Source organism: Rhopilema esculentum, chromosome 6, assembly GCF_057945365.1.
Source record: "Rhopilema esculentum isolate cy_ngs chromosome 6, ASM5794536v1, whole genome shotgun sequence".
NCBI lineage: Eukaryota > Metazoa > Cnidaria > Scyphozoa > Rhizostomeae > Rhizostomatidae > Rhopilema > Rhopilema esculentum.
The window spans coordinates 9,745,359-9,766,822 of record NC_142820.1 but is presented as its reverse complement, the minus strand read 5'-3'; the positions used below and the strand labels follow the sequence as shown (position 1 = coordinate 9,766,822).

At 37.1% G+C, this 21,464-nt stretch overlaps 1 protein-coding gene across 1 annotated transcript in view; it reads right to left on the bottom strand.

Moving 5' to 3' along the window:
• The window catches only part of LOC135686297 (dual 3',5'-cyclic-AMP and -GMP phosphodiesterase 11), a 37,131-nt gene extending 17,960 nt beyond the window's left edge, over positions 1-19,171 (bottom strand). Inside the window, exons 1-5 of the mRNA XM_089108942.1 lie at positions 18,208-19,171; positions 10,670-10,759; positions 5,912-5,989; positions 4,622-4,711; positions 732-869 (exon numbers count right to left, since the gene is read on the bottom strand). Of these exons, the coding sequence (XP_088965068.1) occupies positions 732-869; positions 4,622-4,711; positions 5,912-5,989; positions 10,670-10,759; positions 18,208-18,921 (1,110 nt within the window). The 5' untranslated portion in view covers positions 18,922-19,171. The remainder of the gene's footprint in view (positions 1-731; positions 870-4,621; positions 4,712-5,911; positions 5,990-10,669; positions 10,760-18,207) is intronic.
• Between the last annotated feature and the right edge of the window lie 2,293 nt (positions 19,172-21,464).

The following is a 21,464-nucleotide window of genomic DNA, read 5'->3' as shown; positions in this document are numbered from 1 at the left end:
GGAAAGCTTTCATGAAAATAAAGATAATTGATATACACAAACACCGGGGTAGAATAATACCAATTCATTTACAAACTAACCATGTTGAAAAATTACAACAAGGCTTAAATTAAATCAATAAAAATAATATATACACCAGTGTTTTCTGCAAAAGAATCTGCAAGTTGTGGACAAAAAGTTCATATTTTGTTCAAATCATCATAGCAGCGCAAATATCGCGAAGAAATGATTGCTTTCTATAACTACACGCCCATTTTGTAATAAGGAAACGACTCCTACAACAACAACAACAACTCGTTTTTCTTAATCTTGTATTCTTCGTATCCAAACAAAGCTTTGTCATTTCAGCTGACAGATATGCTTTGCCTAAAGCAGTATGAAGGATACTTTTAGAAGAAAGGATGGTTTTCAGAAAAAGAAAGACCAGCACTGGGTACAAACTAAATTAAGGTCGTTAATATGACTGGAACTACACTGAACAGGATTGACGCTCATCAGGACCGTACTTCAACAGGATGACCGCCCCGTCAAAGTCGGAAAAAACGGCTGATAAGAACTGAAACAGTTTACTGCTTGTATTGTACCTGGCAGCGGTTGGGATGCACCGGACCAGAGATGAGCTTATAACTACAGAACGTAATATCAAGATCTTCAACTCTCTCCGCTAACATGTAAACTGGATAAATGAACATTTTCAATCCGAATGCAATTCTAACATTTATTGCAATTACCTTTGATTTCGGGTCAACGAGGAGAACAGAACATCGTTCACATTGAAGGAAAGATTGTGTGTTCATCATTATTTTGTGCACTATGTTATCAAGAGAGCTCTGCTCTTCAAAAATTGTCCTAGTCAAATCCAACAGCACCTGAAAATGAAAGACGAGAAATTAGAAAGCCAGGAAAAATGTATTTTTGGCTGCACGGGCTTAAACGCGCGCAAAATGAAAGATAAAGTGAAGTGAAGTTTTCTGAGGTATGTCCATATCGAGAAGGTTTCCCCGGGATTTTCCGGACCAAACTGGTATTATCACCGGTTTTAAAAAATTCATAACAAAACTACTGTCATTTGCAGCGGCTATAAAGAAATACAGTCGCGATACATGGTTCAAGATTGCTGCTATGTTGAGTGTGTAAACCAAGAAAGCATAGAAAGAGATACAACCCAGACACGAGTCCACTGAGGTAGTTAGCAAACAGGCCAGTTCACATCTCTGATTTCGACAAAGTTATTTGGAGGATAATTACAAAATGTTAAAGGAGAAAATAAAAGAGATAAAAACTACTGTTAAAAGATAGATCATGCCAACTGCGCGTTGACTAGGCAAGGTTTTTGAATTTTTGTTTTTAATTTTAATAAATAGATACAATCGATTTTGACTTCTCTTAAAATCAAAGAAAAAAATTGGAAAGGTTTAAACGAAGACAGACTAGATAGGAAAAAATTCCAACTTTTTAGAGAAATGTTTTCTAAAATTGGTAAAACCTCTAAAAGGAAAAATAATCATTCATAACATTGCTGGGTTTAAAAACAAAGATTTGATGTTAATTTTTAACGTAAATTTCGACAAAAAGAAAAGAAACAGAGTTGCAGGCGGCATGCTTAGAGTTTAGGCAAGGAACTTAGAGAAATTTTTTCAAAAAGTTCCACTAAGTGATACGAAAAGACTGTTTTCTAGTTTCAGGCCGTTTGAATATTTCATAGCCGTGAATAATTAAGAGCCCGCCAAAAGCCGCGAAACAGCACCAGAGGCCGCTTCTCATTGAAGAAACCAGTATGAAAATCACAGCAAAATAATAATATCGGTAGAATACAAGCTAAGAATTAAGTACGTTCGGGAGAAAACGATTCTGTGGAAATTATACCTAGTGACGTAAGCAACTGAGAGAATTGTTATTAACAGATCCAGATAAATCTGCGCACGTAGAATCAGGCCGAAGAAAATCTCAGAATATCCTTTGTGGTCTAATGGCACCTCCTAGTTATTGTGAAATCAACAAAATCTGGCCCGGGGAATAAAATATTAAACAGTTTGAATGATCTTTGTTATGCGGCTGTGGCATTCCGTAAAGTGATTTAAAGCTATGATCATTAAGATTATAGCCAAAAGTCCTAAAAAGTCAACTAAGGCGACTAAGAAATAGCCAAATACATGGCTACTAGAACATACCCGCAATTGAATTTAAAAAACTCAGGCCAAATCAGCAATTGCATTTCTTATCAGGTCAATTGGGCATACTGTCGGGAAAATTCGAACGAGTAACAAATATCTTCAAATTGAATCCAGATTATACCATTCATTCATTCATTTTAAAGCAACGTATCCACCTTATAGCAACGTATCCACCTTATAGCAGTGTATAAATCTTATAGCAGCGCATTGATAAAACTTAGCTTTTAGCTAGTACTTTTTCTTTTTCAATAGTTAATCTTTTTCTAAAGATAGATTTCCTGGTTCCCACAACATTCGCCCTTCAACATTCGCCCTTCAACATTTGCCCTTCAAAATTTGCAAAGAATGGACTACACAATAGCTGTACAATTCACTGGCCATCATTTGTTCCTTTCATGGCCAAACTTTCGATTCCTTGAAGTGGAAAACTTTTCACTCAGGGTGAGGTGAGTCGCAATTCCAGGCGTAGGAATCACGAGGTGAGGTATAGCTTCTAATTGTCCTAAAAACTACCAACGGATGCTAGGTAGAAACAAATACAAAAAGACAAGTGCAGACGTATTGAAGGTGGACGAGATCTGATATGTGGGCCCTGCCATAACCTGCGTTTCTCATATCAATATGTCACATAACGTAGTTGTGTCCACTGCAAAGCGAAGATAGTACTTGGGGCTAATTGAAATGAATTTTTTGAAGAGCAATTTGGAATGTGTGCAATGACTTTAAATAATACCAAACATAAACTCTTGGTGACAAAATACTTGTTGGTTAATAAGTCAAGAAATCTTTCAACCAGAATCATTCTATTTATATTTGGTAAAAATGTTGCCTTTCCATTGACTGCGGTTGGCCTTCAGCTCTGCTATCATTGGGGTTTTCGCTTTTCAAATCGTCTTCACAACATCTTACACGTTGTAGACCAAGTAAGAAATGAAAGACATTTGGAAAAGAAATTTTGCGAGACAAATTCTGGCTTAACTGTCTTGATGGATGAGGTTTCAAGGAATAAAGAAGGATTGGGCATCGTGAATACGACATTTTGTATTACGACATAGTTCATATGATACTCTGTTTAAGGCTTGGAGTTGAATAGAGACTAACAATTTTACTGTCTTTCCTAGAAGGACTCTGAGTCCGTATCCAGAAAGTCTTATGCCACAAACAACGAAGACAGTTACTAAGAAACAAGAGCAGACATATAGTGCGACTTATTATGTTTGTTTTTTTTATAGAAATCTTATTTCAAGTCGGTGAGTGTACCGACAAGTGAAATTCACGTCATTTTTAAGACCATTTCTAAGTAAGATAATCTTCGCAAAATAGTTTGATTCACGGTCCCGATCTCAGAGATAAAGGATTACAGACCCAATTAGAAAACCACGACGGCAACCTAAACTGACTAATCCATTCTGGTGACGTCAAAACGGTACGCAAATCCACAGGCTTAAGTGTCTAGTTAATGGTGTACAGTCGTTGAAACCACCAAGTACTGCATGGAAATCTCCTTAAGCGGCATAACAGGCGAAGAATGCTTCAAATTTCTAACACAAATCGAGTGCTTGGAAATTGCCTTTAGGAATAAATTGTTGTAAGCATCATCTGAGATTTGCACCACAGCAGAAGTGGAATGCAGTGATTTCGTAACCAAAGGGCATGGTGACAAGTCTGAGGCTGATATCTGGTCCGGTTAATTTTCCAGGACCTGCTAAATTCAGTTACACGCAGGGAGAAAACCGATATTAGGATAGGACATATAGAAAATGAGGGCATGGTTTAAAAGCCACCATGTTCCGAGGCATTTCGCTGGCCTTTTAAATTTCCCATTGGTTGGACAACAAAATGAATCTATTGCTACGTATCCAATCATAAAGGCTATCAAAATGAATCTATTGCTACGTATCCAATCATAAAGGCTATCAAAAGGAATCTATTGCTACGTATCCAATCACGATCATAAAGGCGCTGCAAAACCTATTGTTTACTCTGAACAGTTGACTGACGGGACATAGTGCTTTAAACCAATTAACTTTTAACTGTTTTCATTAAATTTTCCATCCAAAGGATGCCTGCTATGGAAAAGAAAGGAGTTGATACCAGATAAGTCTGGCATAATAAGGCTTGGCTTTATCCCGAACACTAAAGCCATATGGCTCAATAGGCCTTGAATATCTCATTAATTCTTCATAGTCATGAATCCATGCCTAAAAACGGGACTGAATAGGCCTTCATTGGCAAGCGCTTTACCGTAAATAGATTCTAAACTTCAATTGCTGATCTTCAAATCATTTCACTGAAGTTATTAATTTTTCATACCTTGGTTTTAGCAAGAAACAAACCTCACAAAATTAGCTAATCTAGCGACAAAAGATTTCGAAAAGCCAATTTCGAGAGAGTCGGACTTGATGAGAGACGGGCTAATTGAGACAGGCTTAATGAGCAAAATTCACCTGATTTCTTTTGATCTCTGCTTGCGATCGCTCATACAGATGGGCATTCGTAATGCCAATACCGCAGAAGACGAGATATTTTTCGAAGATCTATAAAAGAGAAACAAGACAAAACATAATAAAAACTTCAAAAAAAACAAAAGGTCATATTTATGTTAATGTGAACAATTTTTTTGCGGTACAGAATTTGAAAATGGCTTTGAAAAAAGCAAACATTTTACAACATACTTAAAGCTTTTTCGTCTGACACTCCTCAGAGCATAAAACGTCAGAATAGGTTCCGAAAAAACACGTTTGAAAAATATATACCCAGTTGTGGATCGAAATAGGCCAATCAGAAAAACGCAAGCACAAGACCGGTATAGTTGACCAAACCGCCATTGTGTAGACAAAAGGAGTTCGTTTTCTCTCTTGGACTCCATTGGTAATTTTTCTTTAGGCTCGCGGCACTGATTGGTCAACTATACCGGTCTTGTGCTTGCGTTTTTCTGATTGGCCTATTTCGATCCACAACTGGGTATATATTTTTCAAACGTGTTTTTTCGGAACCTATTCTGACGTTTTATGCTCTGAGGAGTGTCAGACGAAAAAGCTTTAAGTATGTTGTAAAATGTTTGCTTTTTTCAAAGCCATTTATGTTAATGTAAAATACAAATATAAATACAAATATAAATACAGATACTAACATTAGCGCTTATACACTAAAAAATTGAAATTTATGGACGAAGCAACATACAGTCGAAAACTTACTTAAAAAAGATACCAGATCTCAATTATCAAACATTTGACATTTATGGACGAACCAACGTAAAGTTTTCTTTAACCCTATCTATAGAACAAAAACAACTATACCACAGTGAGCAAAAATCTATGAACCTGTTATGAAAGAACATCTTGGAATTCAAAATTACGTCTTATGAATTACTGGCTAGTTTGAAATTCAAAGAAAATAATTTGTGACGAGAACAGCGATTAAGCATATGCTTCCAATAGTCATTGATATTTTGTGAAAATATTTGAATATTGAAGGAAAAATTTGGAGATTAGAAAATTAATGCATAAGAGTGGTGAAGGCCTAGTTGAGCAATCAAACGGGGATCAAAACAAGCCAAAAAGAAAAAAAGCACGCCCGATTGGCAAATGTCATCCAGATTTTGTCGAAATATAAAATTTCAGTGGAAAAACGAGATCTTTTTGTTTACAAAAGATATAGGGTCGAAATCTTTATAAACAAATAATGAAAATCTTTATAAACAAAAAAAGACAGAAAAAGGTGCAATATATTTCAACCTTTTCATCGTCAGCCGTAAAAACCTGCACTTGGCCATCAGGTCCCACTTTGTTGATGACCTGCGCAACACCGATGACCTTAAAATGAAATATAAAAGGGGAATTACCGACAAATACACGAAGAATGATAAAAGTAGATAACACAAAACGCATCATCTTGGCGAGTCAAAAATACTACAAACAAGTATCATTTCACGATAAACCTTTGGCAACATGACACATAGGATTTAAGCTAGCGTGACTGGCAGGTAAATTGCCAAAGTTAGGGTGGGGGGTGGGGTGCCAGCTGCAGTCTTCGAAGCATTTAACAAAATACCTCAGACGAAAATGGAAATATTTTAGGTTTTCGGCTTTTCGTTCAGTCGGTAGAAAATCTTAAGTGACTGTTGTCATTATCGCCCAGCTGATTTCTAGAGGAAGACAGTCAACTCAGACACGTGAAGAAAACATACACAAACGGATCCTAGCACCGAAAACTCAAGATCTTCTCACACTGGATTGGGTAAGAATCCATATAGAACCGATCCAGTGTAAATGGGAACCTGTGTTACCGCAAATATTTAAGATCAGTAATATGAAAATGCTTCTGGTTCATTCAGTTTACAATACGCCATTTCTTTGGTTGCTTCTCAATACGCAGTCTTATCTAAACCAGTCAGGTCTGAACTCTTCCATTTCCGTGGTAAAATTTCATCAAATTTATCATCCAAATAAACATCCCACTTTCTCGCATCAACCATCTCGGGTTATGGCCATCTCGGGTTGATGCGAAGAACGGGTGGCGAGGGGATGGAGGCTCAAAGTTTCAAAGAAATGTTGAGCGTCGAGCAAAATTTCCATTCGTAAATAAAACATTAGTGGAGATGGCAAATAGGATTTTGTCCTTAACAGAGGCTGACGTTAAACATAAATTATACAGTGATGTTAACAGTGAAACAGTGACGACTGAATGTGAGTTGTGGCTAAGCAATAAGATAAGAATTTAGGATACACCAAATGGGATATTTCAAAAAAGAGCCTTGGCAGCAAGCAAATGGGGCATTTTTGATTGCCTGGGTGCTTTGATGATGATAACAATCAACCAATTTTTGAGGCCTTTGCTGAAAACATATATATAATGAGGAATGGAAATAAGACGCGAGACAAAGAATAACACGTTTGATTGGCTATTCATTGGTGTGTGAACAGTGATCCCACTACATGGGTGAAGAGTTCAAGTGAGAAACCGAACTCTTCCTGTCTATTTTTGTTTTAAATTTCGAATTTTTGTTTTAAAAACTCTCTAAATCAAACTAGACATTTCATTCATCTTCATGCATTCAAAAGTACACTCGGAAGTACGTCCACCTGCTTTATAATGATAAAACCGTTTGAAGGAAATTAGATGCGAACAATTTTTTTGCGGTACAGAATTTGAAAATGGCTTTGAAAAAAGCAAACATTTTACAACATACTTAAAGCTTTTTCGTCTGACACTCCTCAGAGCATAAAACGTCAGAATAGGTTCCGAAAAAACACGATGGAAAAATATATACCCAGTTGTGGATAGAAATAGGCCAATCAGAAAAACGCAAGCACAAGACCGGTATAGTTGACCAATCAGTGCCGCGAGCCTAAAGAAAAATTACCAATGGAGTCCAAGAGAGAAAACGAACTCCTTTTGTCTACACAATGGCGGCTTTTTCGTTTTTATGTAGATTGACTCCAAAACTGCTAGATGGAAGGACGACCGGGCTCTGCCAATTATCCGAAACATGTCGTCATTATAGAGTTTTGCACAATCTGGGTTGTCTAAAAGATGTTGACCAATGGCAGAATCACTTGTTTTAACAGTGTTTCTAGACCTACAAGATCGAGGAGGCTGTTCTCTTTGAGGGGCAGTTTTGTTTCGTATGTTGGAAGGAACATGCTGTTTTATCCTATCCCCCAATCTTTGGGTTGTGCGCCCTACGTAGCCAGAATCACACTGGCACGTAAATTCATAAATGACGGAACTTTTTTGTTTGGTAGGGACGCAATCCTTTTGAATGGATGGAAGGGCTCTCCTAGTGCTGTAAACAATCCGAGGATTGACAGCAAAGAAACAATTGGTTATGGCTTGCCTAATCTGACTCTCGAATCGCAAGGAAGTGTTACCAATCCATGGTAGTTTCAAATAAACTGGGCACTTTTGCGGACCAAACTTTTGAACAGCCGAAAAACTTGCGATCTTCTCCTTAGTATAAGATAAAATGACGTCTTCAGGATAGCCGTTGTCCAAGAAGATCGTTTTGAGTTTTTCCAGTTCAGCGTGCAGTTTAGATTTCGAGCAGATCATAAGTGCCCTATGTACTAATGTTTTGACAAGGTTGACTTTGCGTTGTTTTGGGCAAAATGAATTCCAGCGTATGTACTGACCGGTAAAAGTAGGCTTGCGATATACACTGGTAAGAAATCCAGTGTTAGACTTTTCGACCAAAACATCTAAAAATGGTAAGGAATCATTTTCTTCCTTTTCAAACGTAAACTGGAGGGCTGGGTGTAGGCTATTTAGGTGTTTTAGAAAAATATCACACTCAGCCTCTGTTTTGAAAATGGTATATGTGTCATCCACATACCGAAAATAGACACCTGGCTTTTGGTCGTAGTCGAACAAACGCTCTTCATGAAAGCCAACAAAGATATTGGCCAAGGCAGGTCCCAGAGGGCTACCCATAGCGACACCGAACTGATGGAAACTGCAACACGTTCAGTTGAATTCAGTTTTAACAATGAAATGTACCAACAAAAGGATGGTGTCGCTATGGGTAGCCCTCTGGGACCTGCCTTGGCCAATATCTTTGTTGGCTTTCATGAAGAGCGTTTGTTCGACTACGACCAAAAGCCAGGTGTCTATTTTCGGTATGTGGATGACACATATACCATTTTCAAAACAGAGGCTGAGTGTGATATTTTTCTAAAACACCTAAATAGCCTACACCCAGCCCTCCAGTTTACGTTTGAAAAGGAAGAAAATGATTCCTTACCATTTTTAGATGTTTTGGTCGAAAAGTCTAACACTGGATTTCTTACCAGTGTATATCGCAAGCCTACTTTTACCGGTCAGTACATACGCTGGAATTCATTTTGCCCAAAACAACGCAAAGTCAACCTTGTCAAAACATTAGTACATAGGGCACTTATGATCTGCTCGAAATCTAAACTGCACGCTGAACTGGAAAAACTCAAAACGATCTTCTTGGACAACGGCTATCCTGAAGACGTCATTTTATCTTATACTAAGGAGAAGATCGCAAGTTTTTCGGCTGTTCAAAAGTTTGGTCCGCAAAAGTGCCCAGTTTATTTGAAACTACCATGGATTGGTAACACTTCCTTGCGATTCGAGAGTCAGATTAGGCAAGCCATAACCAATTGTTTCTTTGCTGTCAATCCTCGGATTGTTTACAGCACTAGGAGAGCCCTTCCATCCATTCAAAAGGATTGCGTCCCTACCAAACAAAAAAGTTCCGTCATTTATGAATTTACGTGCCAGTGTGATTCTGGCTACGTAGGGCGCACAACCCAAAGATTGGGGGATAGGATAAAACAGCATGTTCCTTCCAACATACGAAACAAAACTGCCCCTCAAAGAGAACAGCCTCCTCGATCTTGTAGGTCTAGAAACACTGTTAAAACAAGTGATTCTGCCATTGGTCAACATCTTTTAGACAACCCAGATTGTGCAAAACTCTATAATGACGACATGTTTCGGATAATTGGCAGAGCCCGGTCGTCCTTCCATCTAGCAGTTTTGGAGTCAATCTACATAAAAACGAAAAAGCCGCCATTGTGTAGACAAAAGGAGTTCGTTTTCTCTCTTGGACTCCATTGGTAATTTTTCTTTAGGCTCGCGGCACTGATTGGTCAACTATACCGGTCTTGTGCTTGCGTTTTTCTGATTGGCCTATTTCGATCCACAACTGGGTATATATTTTTCCATCGTGTTTTTTCGGAACCTATTCTGACGTTTTATGCTCTGAGGAGTGTCAGACGAAAAAGCTTTAAGTATGTTGTAAAATGTTTGCTTTTTTCAAAGCCATTTTGAAATTAGATGCATTAAACGTGTTAAGGTCTGAATCAGCAGAGGAAATTACATGTAAGGATGATTACGCGACAAGAAAAATAGGCGATTGAAAGCAAGGTGACTTTGCATAACAAATTAACTATATGTTTTGTCGCTGTTTTATCATTTTGCAATGAAAAGTTCATCAATGCAATGAACAGTTATTCATTCAAAATTCTTCGACCACGTTGATGCTTCTCATTTCTTACATCAATATGAATGAACAGTCAACTTTGTGAATATTAATAATTATCATAATTAGCGACGTGAAAATTTTATCAATTAGACGTTTTAAAATTTGTAATTGTTCCCCATTTCTGGCGCTACAACCGATGAAAGGCTCTCAAATACATTAGCATGTTTGAAATCAGTGGCGGACACTTGGGGGGGCGAGGGGGGGGGGGGGGGGGCGACCGCCCCCAATACTTTAGAGGACAATTGTCTTTTGTTCTAAAACAATGGGAAATGTGACGTCATCTTATTAAAACAATAGACTTGCCCCCCCCCCCAATATTTGATCAAGTGTCCGCCCCTGTTTGAAATATCTTCAAAAAGACCTTTCAAAGAGCTGGTGAAAACAAAGCTAGATAACAAAGTATTTTAGTCATTTTAAACACGAGGTTGTTGCTGAAAAAAAGCCAGACTAAAGGGTGCAAAAGAGGAACCAAAAATCTCACCTCTCCCTCTGATGTTTTTAGTGGCATACATAAGATGCTCTTTGTTTTGTAGCCTGTTCTTTTGTCGATTTCTTGATTAAATCTTGAGTCCTGGAGAAAAAGATATCGGTTTATAAAAACTTAAGATGTTGGCACAATAACAAAAATAGAGTAAAACGGAAAGAATAACATCAATAACATTGGACCAAAGACTAGGGGTTAAGATGGTGAAGAAATGAAAATTGATGAAACTAAACGAAAAAGAAATTAAGCTGAGACACAGGTTTAATTTTGCTAAAATGCTAAAACTTTGCCAAAGAGATCCTGGAATCTAGAGGCAGGGAAAATTGAATGGAAAATAGTAAAGAGGAAATGCGCCATAAAAGAAGAGTTCAAGGTTAAACAAATATTACTAAATTTCAGTTATAAAGGAAATTCACTTTCAGTAGTTTCCTATTTCTACAATTAACATGATTTGTACACAATAATCTATAATTAAAAGCGTTTAGGCTACAGCTGCTTTCGGCAAGCTATGAATTCCGACAACACAACGTACATGACCCCATCTCTCTACGTATATGACCCCATTTATCGACATATGTGACCCCAATTATCAACGTATTATGACGCCAGCTATTGCAAGTACAAATATCGACGGCCATCTGTCGTCGACCAAAAATTTCACAACCTAGGGGTTTATGTTATGAAAAAGGCAAGAGTTTGATGATCTACGATGCAGAAAAAGCAGGTATTGAGCGCCAGTATTTAATACTCATAACGGCTTGATAACTAAGAATTAAACGACTACGCCAATAAGATCGAGGCTTCTGCTAAGTAACACCACTTAAAAGCTGCTTCCGCGGAGAAAATCCCAAGGACTCAACAGACTGAGCAAGAATCGACTACCAAAGCATTAAAATATTTGTTGATTTCTCAGACAGGCGCTGTATCCTTTTACCTCCAAAGCTTAACAATAATTAAACTTAATGTCAGTTAAGTCCCAAAAATACTAGCATACTACATGTGCCGAATCGTCTGTAGCCAAATATTGATGACAACGGATACAATGCATGTAGGTTGAAAACAGGTTTGAAACATGTACAACCATATGTCGCGGGAAAAAACTTATAACAAGTCCAATTTCTGTACATACATCAAGAAGACCTTTGGATTATGAGAGGAAAAAACCAATAGAAGCCGAGATGTTGAATTCAGCATTTTCCATTGTTCCTTGCAACATTCAGGGGAATTCTTAACTCAGGGAAGCAAGTCTCTTTATATCTGTCTCAAAAAAACAAGGTTGCCACCCAACCCCACAATACATGAAATACACATATCTTAGAACTTGCAAATCCAACAACATATAACATAGGCTTTAAATAACCAATCGCAAATCCCCTACCAATTATCCAGAACGAAATCTCAAATTAACGTAAACCACAATTACGTCAGCGACATTCGAACTGTCTATATATGGTATACAAGTATCCGACGGATGTGAAAAGCCCAGAAGTATATTTTGTGATGAGCGCTATCTCTACCGATAAGCGTCACTTGAGATTGTCTCCTATTTAGCTTACGAAAAAGTTTTTGTAGCAAGCAAAAGGATTGAATACTAGCGGAGTAATAGTTCATTCAAGTCGCATCCAATAATTTTATCTAAGCGATTGGAATTTAATATACGCGTAGCAAAGAAACCGGCAAGAAAACCGCAAGAAACTAGGCCTTAAAATGAGTTTTTGTCTAGATGATGAAATGTCGTCATAAAGTTCAAAACCCGCGAAAAGAAAGCAGCGGGCAACAAAAAAACGTCTGAAGGGATTTTAACTCACCATTTACATATACAGGCCCAGAGATATCCCCCCCCCACACGACCACCTAAGCCCCTTCTGCCTCAGGAATTACAAAAATTTGTTTTTAACCAATAAGGCTCGTCAAATTGTCAAATTTTGTCCGAACGAGCAGATATCTAGGACAGAGTCAAGAAGAAAACAGCTCTCGATGAGTTCAATTCAAAAGTATTAGGCCCTTTTAAATGGTTATTGCATATCATACTACTAGGGTGCCTGAGCAATAGCCTCCGTGATGGAACCAAAGGGCTGATAATTTAAAATTTCAGTTTCTCTGACTTACTGATGCAATAAAAACGAAGGCAAAATAACAAAATTGCGTAAATATTTCTTAATGGCTTTACAACTAAAATCTCTGTGAACCTGCGAATTTATTTAAAACCTATATTTACGCACGGAACAAAGGGTATGAGAGATATCTAAGCTCCGGCTTTTGGATCTTAATCCTCAGAAAACACGATTTTCATTCGTAAACTTCAAGAAGGGAACCGATAAAAACAAGCAGTCTTTCAGGTTCCCAGCAGCTTGTAATCAGAACAAGAAAAGCATATTCTTTGAAGATTGCTTTGATTAAAACAACAAGCAGGTTGCACAATAGACATGCAAAGCAGAGTATCAATCAACGTCGTCAACAGCAATATAACGATGTAAGAAACCACAGCAGTTATAAAAACAGAGACGGGATGTTTTCTTTTCTTATCAATCACTGTACAAATTCAATTCAATTCAATTCAATATATATGTTTGCTGTCGGCAATAATGCATTAAACTGTAACATGAACGATCGAAGAAACTGTAGATAAAGCTACATCTTGTTTTGACCTCTTTCACAAAGCGTAAAAAAATTCGAAAATACACCTCTAGACATGCGGAAGATAACAAAAAGAAATCGGGCAGTGAGTAAATCATTGCAAAATCTGTGGCAAACTTCAATCCTGGATCGGGTAAATGATTGCAAAATCTGTGGCAAACTTCAATCCTGGATCACCCACTTTTCCCTCGAAACAGGGGAGCTTCATCCTTCTCTGCATTAAACATGAGTCATAGGGTTGAAGATAGAAACAGAAAAGCCAATTCCCAAAAGCGGCAAGCTCGCCATCTAAAGGACAATAAGGATAGATACTAGACGATCATGGGTAAGATTAATAACCAAACTATCGGAAGGAAAAGATAAATTTGTTCAGTTTTCATAACAGATTTCATAACAGCGATAAGAAGTTTGAATAATGCAATGATAAGGAAATTAGAATCCGATGTTATATACAATGTGCTTCGTAGTTAAGTTTCTGTTTAAGCCTATGTTGCTGTATAAAGTCGAAACATTGCTACTGATTCTAGCAAAGTTCTATAAGAGTTTGTAACGATCGTAAGGAGTAACGTATTCTTCTCTGGTTAAGTTCCATCGAGATGCCAAACCTCAAAACGCAGCCTTAACAAAAGATTACAGTTTGTTTTTCATTTAGCTTTTCCACTTTGCACATTTTGTAATAATGTCATGTAAAACACATATATGTCAGAGAACAAACAAAAATAAAAAACAACATACAATACACTAAACTTCCAACGTTCTAGTGACGATTCTAGTAAGCGCCAATATACATAAAAATATGATTGAAATAATGAAAAATTAAATCCTTTATATGGTTGATTGTTGTATTTAACAGAAAGTATTAAAAACAATATTACAGTCATTTGATTCTCTTAGAAACGTTTTTACCCTACGGCGGACAATAATCGGCATTCTCTCTCTCCTGCAAAAGCGCCATCGAACAGCAATCCTTTGTTTGAACTATTATTTCTTTATGAAAACATTCAACTTTGTTCCTAGGATTACCTTCAAGATGTTGTTTTATGGGAAACCAAATATTTTTAGGACGTCACAGCAGCAGCCAATAAACGCCTTTATTGCCCAAGTAACTAACTAAACTGGACACTATTATATAAGACTCAACAGCAAACAAAGAATTAAATACAGGTGAAAGGCCTAATGAGTTTAGAAGTTGGCGCATCTCATTATGGCCACTTAACAATACGCGGTAAATACCACATGTTCAAGAGCATACATTTTACAATCGAACTGACTGTTTTCATAGCTAAAATCCTTGTCAGTTTTAGGAGCTGTACTAAAAGAGAGGCCGCTTAAATCAATTATACGCAGGACCGTCGTAACCGGGGAGGCCGGGGAGGCTGGGGGGGCTAGAGTGCGGAAAATGCAAATATAGGTGGAATTCCACAGTTTTCAAGAGTGAAAAGGGTGAATAGGACCCGGCATTACTGATTAAGATTCATGCACACAAAACAGGCACACAGCCGGGAAAAGTGACATGCATTCGGCCTGCTAGAACCCATTCAGAGGACAAAGCGCATACCTAGATAAACTTTCTAAAGACTTTGTTATCCAACAAAACCAATAAGAATGAAAAGTACTTTTCACCAACCACAAGGGATTAAATACTTGTTTGGACAGAGCCACCAATACCAAAAAAGGAATAGCATATGCATAGATATTTATCGTAAAAAGAGAATGGTGCTCTTAAAACGCCTTTGGCTTGCTTGCTCCGTCAATCCCTTATTTTCACGATAATGAATTCAAATGATACCTGAATGATCAAACTTCATCTTTTATGACCAGAGTTGTAGTGCATGAAGGGCGTATGCGAGAGGGAAGGTAAAATGCCAAGGCCTGGATGTGTAGGTGAATTCGCTTGGTATCCATCTCAAGTTTTACCTGGGAGCCTAACTTGCTCTCCTAGGCCTCAGTTGTGACATCAGTGTTAAAGAAAATTGACCTACTGCTATACACATGTGGCTTTTTCAGTACAAATGCTACCAACAAAATATTTGCATAAATTGACATGATTTCAAGGACTACATTGGAAAGGAGATTTGAGAACAAGGACTTCTTGTTAAAAAATCAGCTTTTACTTCTGTAAATCAGATCATTTCAATTCATGTTTGCTTTGACATAACACAACAATCCCTTTTTAGCAAATATACAAGATACTTTCACAGCAAATGGAAGGTAATCTAGTTTCAAGTCAATGAAAAAATTTCAATTAATGTCCCTAAACTCTGGCGACTTTTACATAATAAAGATAACAAATAACAAAATCTGACATGAAAACAAGGATGAAGAAAACCAGATATGATAAATTGTGAGGGATATGTTTATTACAAGGAAAGTGAACTTGCTTTTTTTGCAAGAGCATAGGGTGGCTGTGGAAAGAGTTAAAGACAAAGTAGAACAAAATGAAAAGATAATTCCACTGTATGAAGACTAGAACTGCTCTTTAAGTAGTCAGACAGAGAAAATGAACTCATGACCTTGAGGTCATTGACTGGTTCTATTGAGCTAAATATTTTTGTTACTAAGATAGAAGTTTTCAGAATGTGTGTAAGTAACTTCAAAGCTACATTTATTCACTTCAGCAGATTCCTCTTTACTGCAAAATTAAATTTGTGATTACAAATGACATTTAACATAAACAACAATATTGTTCAAAGAAACAGATACATGAAAAAAATTAAAATTTGTCAAAATAGGCATCCATAGACTACTACAAAAAGAGGAATGTGATCTAGGATCAGGTCTCTCTTACACATACTTATTTCAAGTTCAAGAAAACACCATAGCAAATATTGAATGCCTATACCTACTCTACTCTGCAAACATAAAAAAATACTATTTTTCTATGTGGAACTTTCTGGTACAAAATATTCTAAAAAGGGCATGTTCCCCAGTGACAGACTTATAGGTAGGGTGTGGGGGAGGGAGTGCAATATCCCCCAATAATTTTGTTTAATTTGGTACATTTTGCTTTGATTCGGTAAAAAAATATTTTGGTAGTAAGTAGCAATTGAATAATGCCAATATTTTATGTTATCTATTTTCTTGTGTAAAATGTGTATCAATGTAAGTGTGAAAATTGGTGCTTTCATCCTTTATACAGGATGTGATAAAACACCCTCCAAACCTTGCCTCTAAATTCCCTACGTAGTTTGCACTAAAAGCTGCAGTGTATTATCTGCCAAATACTTGTACATGATATGCAAATTAACTCCTTATCACAATTTGATAAGGGAAAACAATCAAGAAGTATAACAGAAAAACCAGTTCAAATACAAGTATAACTACCAGTATTAGCAAATAAAAGTACAGGGGGACATTTCTAGACTATGGCCACCTTTTTCACAATATTGTAAAATGTTCTTAAAGGAACTTCTTAAAGGAACAACAGACATATCTAAATAAGGGAAGTTACACTGATCCCAACAGTGTATGCTTTATTGAGACTCCATTTTACAACAAGTTAAAAAAATGCCAAAGACAGCTTTAAAACGCTATGTGAGTAGAAATATATTTTGGATTGGAGAGGGGGGGACGAAAACAAAAAGGCAAACAGTAAATATCAATATGCTGGATAAATTAAAGGGCAAAGATAACAAGACAGAATATGGGGGTGTCCATTCCCCTTCCCGTATTTGACCTTGGAATATACCATATGTTGAGGAAACAAGATGGGCAGCAATAAAAAATATAGAATGAGAACAAAATTCAAATGTTATTTGGCAAAGCAGGTCTGATAGGTTAATTCCTTATTAAAATTTCATGATGAATAACCATCTAAGGTTTGTGTCGTAAAATTAAACAAAACAAAAGATAAGTTAAAATAAAAGAAAGAAATGGGAGAACAATAGTTTGTAAATTTCATTTGACTGAAGGGAACAAATGCTCAAGCCCACAGGTGGCAAACCTCATTCACAAGCAATTGATATAACAGGTACCATCTTTTAAAACATAAAAAATGCAAATTATGAGCCTTGAAGGTAGAAACAGCACAGCGCCAAACTGTAATTGATATAAACCCTTACTTGGAAACCTAGATGGAAAGATTCTCCCTGCAATAATGATCCTCAAAAGCAAGGCTGGTATAACACTTGTAGTAAGGCTCTTTAACATATGTCAGACCAGCTGGCATGTATCATTTAAAACGTTCTAAATGGTTGGTTTAGATAACCATCAGTGTAGTCAGTGTAGTTAAATTTAAATGAATAACAGGTAGCATTTATCTTTAATACATTCATGTAGCTTGAAAAGCTGTAATTATATATGATATAGTCACCACTGAATTTATGAAAATTCCTTACGAAATCAGATAACACATAATTCATACCACTAAAAGAAAGGAAAAGTCGGCGAGAAAAAAATATATGTACATATACTTTATTTAACACCCTCCCAAACAACTTATGAATAGATTTCAATTATTTTCATGGAGAAACGGAAATTGGTTCAGGAGACTGTTTTAATCATCGGTCTCAATTAGTAACTGTGAAACTTAATAGAACTGTACGCGGTGGGAAACAAATTACTGATCGGGAAGGAAATTTTAGTTGACAAAGTTAAAATTGAAATAGCTGAGGTATGTGGTTTAGGTGAGGTACCCGAAGTAAACAAATGCACTTAGAGAATCGGCTTCGCTTCGGGTTCGTTATAATCTTGTAGTCAAACAACAGCTATCGCCGAAAGTTTCGGATAAGAGAAAATAAAAAAGTAGATAAAAATGTAGAATATTATATTTCAAAAAAATTGGATTGGAATGGTTCCTTTCAAGTTTAGGGTGGGGGTTGGCTGATCTCAGTAGCTGCTGATGTTTGCTGCAATAAATCTGTGTAAATTTACAGCGAACAAATCAAATAAGTAATTACCTGGTAGGCATCTGGGATGTTGACTGTTTCGCCGGTTTCTGCAGTGTAGCCTATGATTCCAGTTCCCCATGGTACGTTTATTTCCCCCATGTCATCCAGGTCCTCTAACTTGGAGTCAGCATTAACATCGAAAACCTGTGCACACAAAAACCGTGGACCATCCTTCGCTCCTTTCACTATAAATAAAGAGCAACGGTCTCCATTTGTCATTAAACTGACATTCTGGAGAATTTTGTGACATAAACCTTTGATTTGAAAATCATTTGCGATATCTTTAACAATTTCAACAAGAAAGGCTTGTTCGTCAAGAACTCTCAACTGTTGTAACTCTTCTTTAGATTTCCTTTGCCGAACTGGTCTGCCGAACTGCCTTTCTAATCCTAGAAAACTGTGTTGCCCATCACTGACAATCGGTTTTAAAATTCCTCTGTTGTCAAAATCAGAAACAGAACTTTTTCTGATTGGTGTTGATGTTCCAGAACTTGGGCTTCGATAAAAGTCGGGGACAACAGGAGGTGTAGCAGCCCGAGATCTCGACCGGGAAGAGCCTCTGGAGTGTCGCAGAAAAGATCCTAACAAAGTCCTCTGTGCTTTGCGATTAAAATATGATTCTACAAATTCTGGATTTGCATCGAGCCAAGCTTCTACCCGCTCTTCTGTAAGGTCCTCGTCCGAGTCGTTCTCTTCAATGATACTCCCACTTTTATCCATCATTAATCGATGCTTATCAAGGGCCTAACTTGCGACCACTGTCATTCCAAACAACGCAACGGCTACATCCATTTATAACATCTCTAAATGAAGTTCATAAAATTATGCTCTCTTTATAAACATATTATGCAAACTGTGGGCTGAGAGCCACCTTACGAAAGCAAGGCTGTTATGCTTTCTGTGAAACGTCTGCTTGGTAACGTTCACCTCACAGTTCACCAGTAAACGTTTATCCACCTCCATCTCAAAGTCCTCCTGCGCATTCACAGAGTTCAGGCCCCGGAAGACTGCAAACACAGTTGACAAATTCTCCGAATGCAAGTTTGTTCTATTTTCTCACTGAAAAACAACCAAAAAGAGAGTGAAGAAATATGCTGATAAATACAAAATATTTCTTTTCAATATTCCAATGACTGAAATATCTGGATGTGCGATTTTCAGTTTGATTTTATAGGCTCAGATGTAAGCAAAGTATTCATATGCTTTTTGTGACTTTTCCGATAGGGGCGTGGCACCCAAACGTCCCCTTAGAAGCAATGTTGATATAGGAAGCTTATGAGTACTTTCTTTGTGAAATATAAATCGTTCAGATACGGTAAATCTTTGAAAATACCGGCTAATGAAGTTCAAATCTTTTAGGACATTTGGCAAAAGCACTCGGGCCTACATTAAATTTGCTCAAGGATAAGAACAGCAATAACAAAATTAGCAAGAAGCACGGCTGCTGGTAAATAAAATGATAGCGTGATCTTTAGAAAATATATTGAAAAAGTTCTTTATGCTTCATTTGATAAACGAAATCTGCAAGCTCAATCAATAAATCAAGAATGATTTCAATCAACCTTAAGATGGTCCTTTATTATCCGGAAGCTTGTGGATCTTTCCATTTAAATGAAAGCTGACTGTCTATTTGTAAATCAGGAACGGCTTTAAAAGCATTCGCTATAAAGTATGACAAGACTTTCCTTTCTCAAAATATATCTAAAGTGCATCTGTTTATAATTTAATTTGTATGATACGAGTTTGTTTTTACTTGTTTTGCTAAACAAGTTGTTTGTTGGAGGAATACCATATCTATTAAGATTCAATTGAAGATTTTTACTAGTGAACAAAATGCAGTGTTATCATAAAGATACATATTTGAAAGGTCGAGAGCGGTGAGAGAAATAGTTAGGGGGTTTACCCTGCTTCGGATACACTCTTTTATAAAAACCAATAAATTTAAGCCCCGGCTGACTGTTCTTAATTCTTTTTTGAAAATCTGAGGCTGGATCGTTCGTAATTTCTTCTTAAATTAATAGGGTGTAAGCAGTGCAATTTCTAGCTTTTTCGCTCTAGGGAGGCGTTCAGGCCTCATTTGTCGACAAGTTTGAATATTCACCGAAAACGCACCCACACATGGCTAAACATCCTCGTTTTTTAGATGAAACACTTTTGAAAATTGCATTTTACAATAGCTCAGCCTCAGCTCCAATTTTGAGACTCGTGTTCTTATAAAAAGAAGAGTGTATTGGTATTCGATTTGTATCTAAAGCTCCTCTCTAGAAGTCAAGCAAATTCATGAAAATCCCGCCAATGAAAGGACCCCAAAATCTCCCCTTTCTAGATTCAGTCCCAGCACAAGAAGATTATTACAAACCAGGATAATACGAGATACGGTCCTCAAACGAAAGTCTAAAAAAGTAGCCCCATCTTTGAGATCTCTTTGCCCCTCTGGCCCCAGTGGCTATTTACTGTTTAAAATAATAGGCTATTGTCCTCCTCTTTATTTCATTGAAGGCTTGCCCCCGAAGATAATTTTCCTTCAAGAAGCCTATGCCATCAAATGACATATGTGTTCTATACATGATCGTGAAGATTTTTAGCGAGAAATGCATAGAAGATTATAAAATTTATCAGTACATCTTAAAACATTGTGCGACTATATTATCTTCCAAACCAGAAACTTTCTACGATTACAAATGCAAAGTCCTACACCTGCTTTTTTCCTCCAGGATAATCAATCATGCTACGAGCTTAGTGTTACTTGTAAACAAATGCAAAAATCCAGAATTAAGTAAATCGTCTCAGAGGGCGGCATAGGCTTGCATTTACCATTACTTAATAACAGTACAAATAATCAACATAAAAGGATTTTACTGAGTATGCTTGGGTATGAAATTAAATGTCGCGTATGATTGGCCATAGTTTTCTTGGAAGGTACATCGCAAAATTTCCCACATAAATAATCTGTGCACGGAATGCATGGAATGGTTGAAGCGATTTCGCTATCGTCAGAAGTAGAAGATTCGCTGTTTCTAAGAAGATATTTTTCATCAGACGACCGACCTCAGAGGTTATAAGCCAGTTTAAGCTTTGCTCAAAGCCCTATGTTTCTTGACCTACGGGCGGCCTCTTTTCTCAGAAGCTTTAGATGTTGCCTAAAGACAGGTCACGGTACCACTCAACTCCTTAACCGAAAAAAACAGCAGTCAAGATTTGTCCCAACACAAAGATACTGGTTGGGGTAGGCAGGTTAATTAAATATTGACGAAATCGGGAGATGC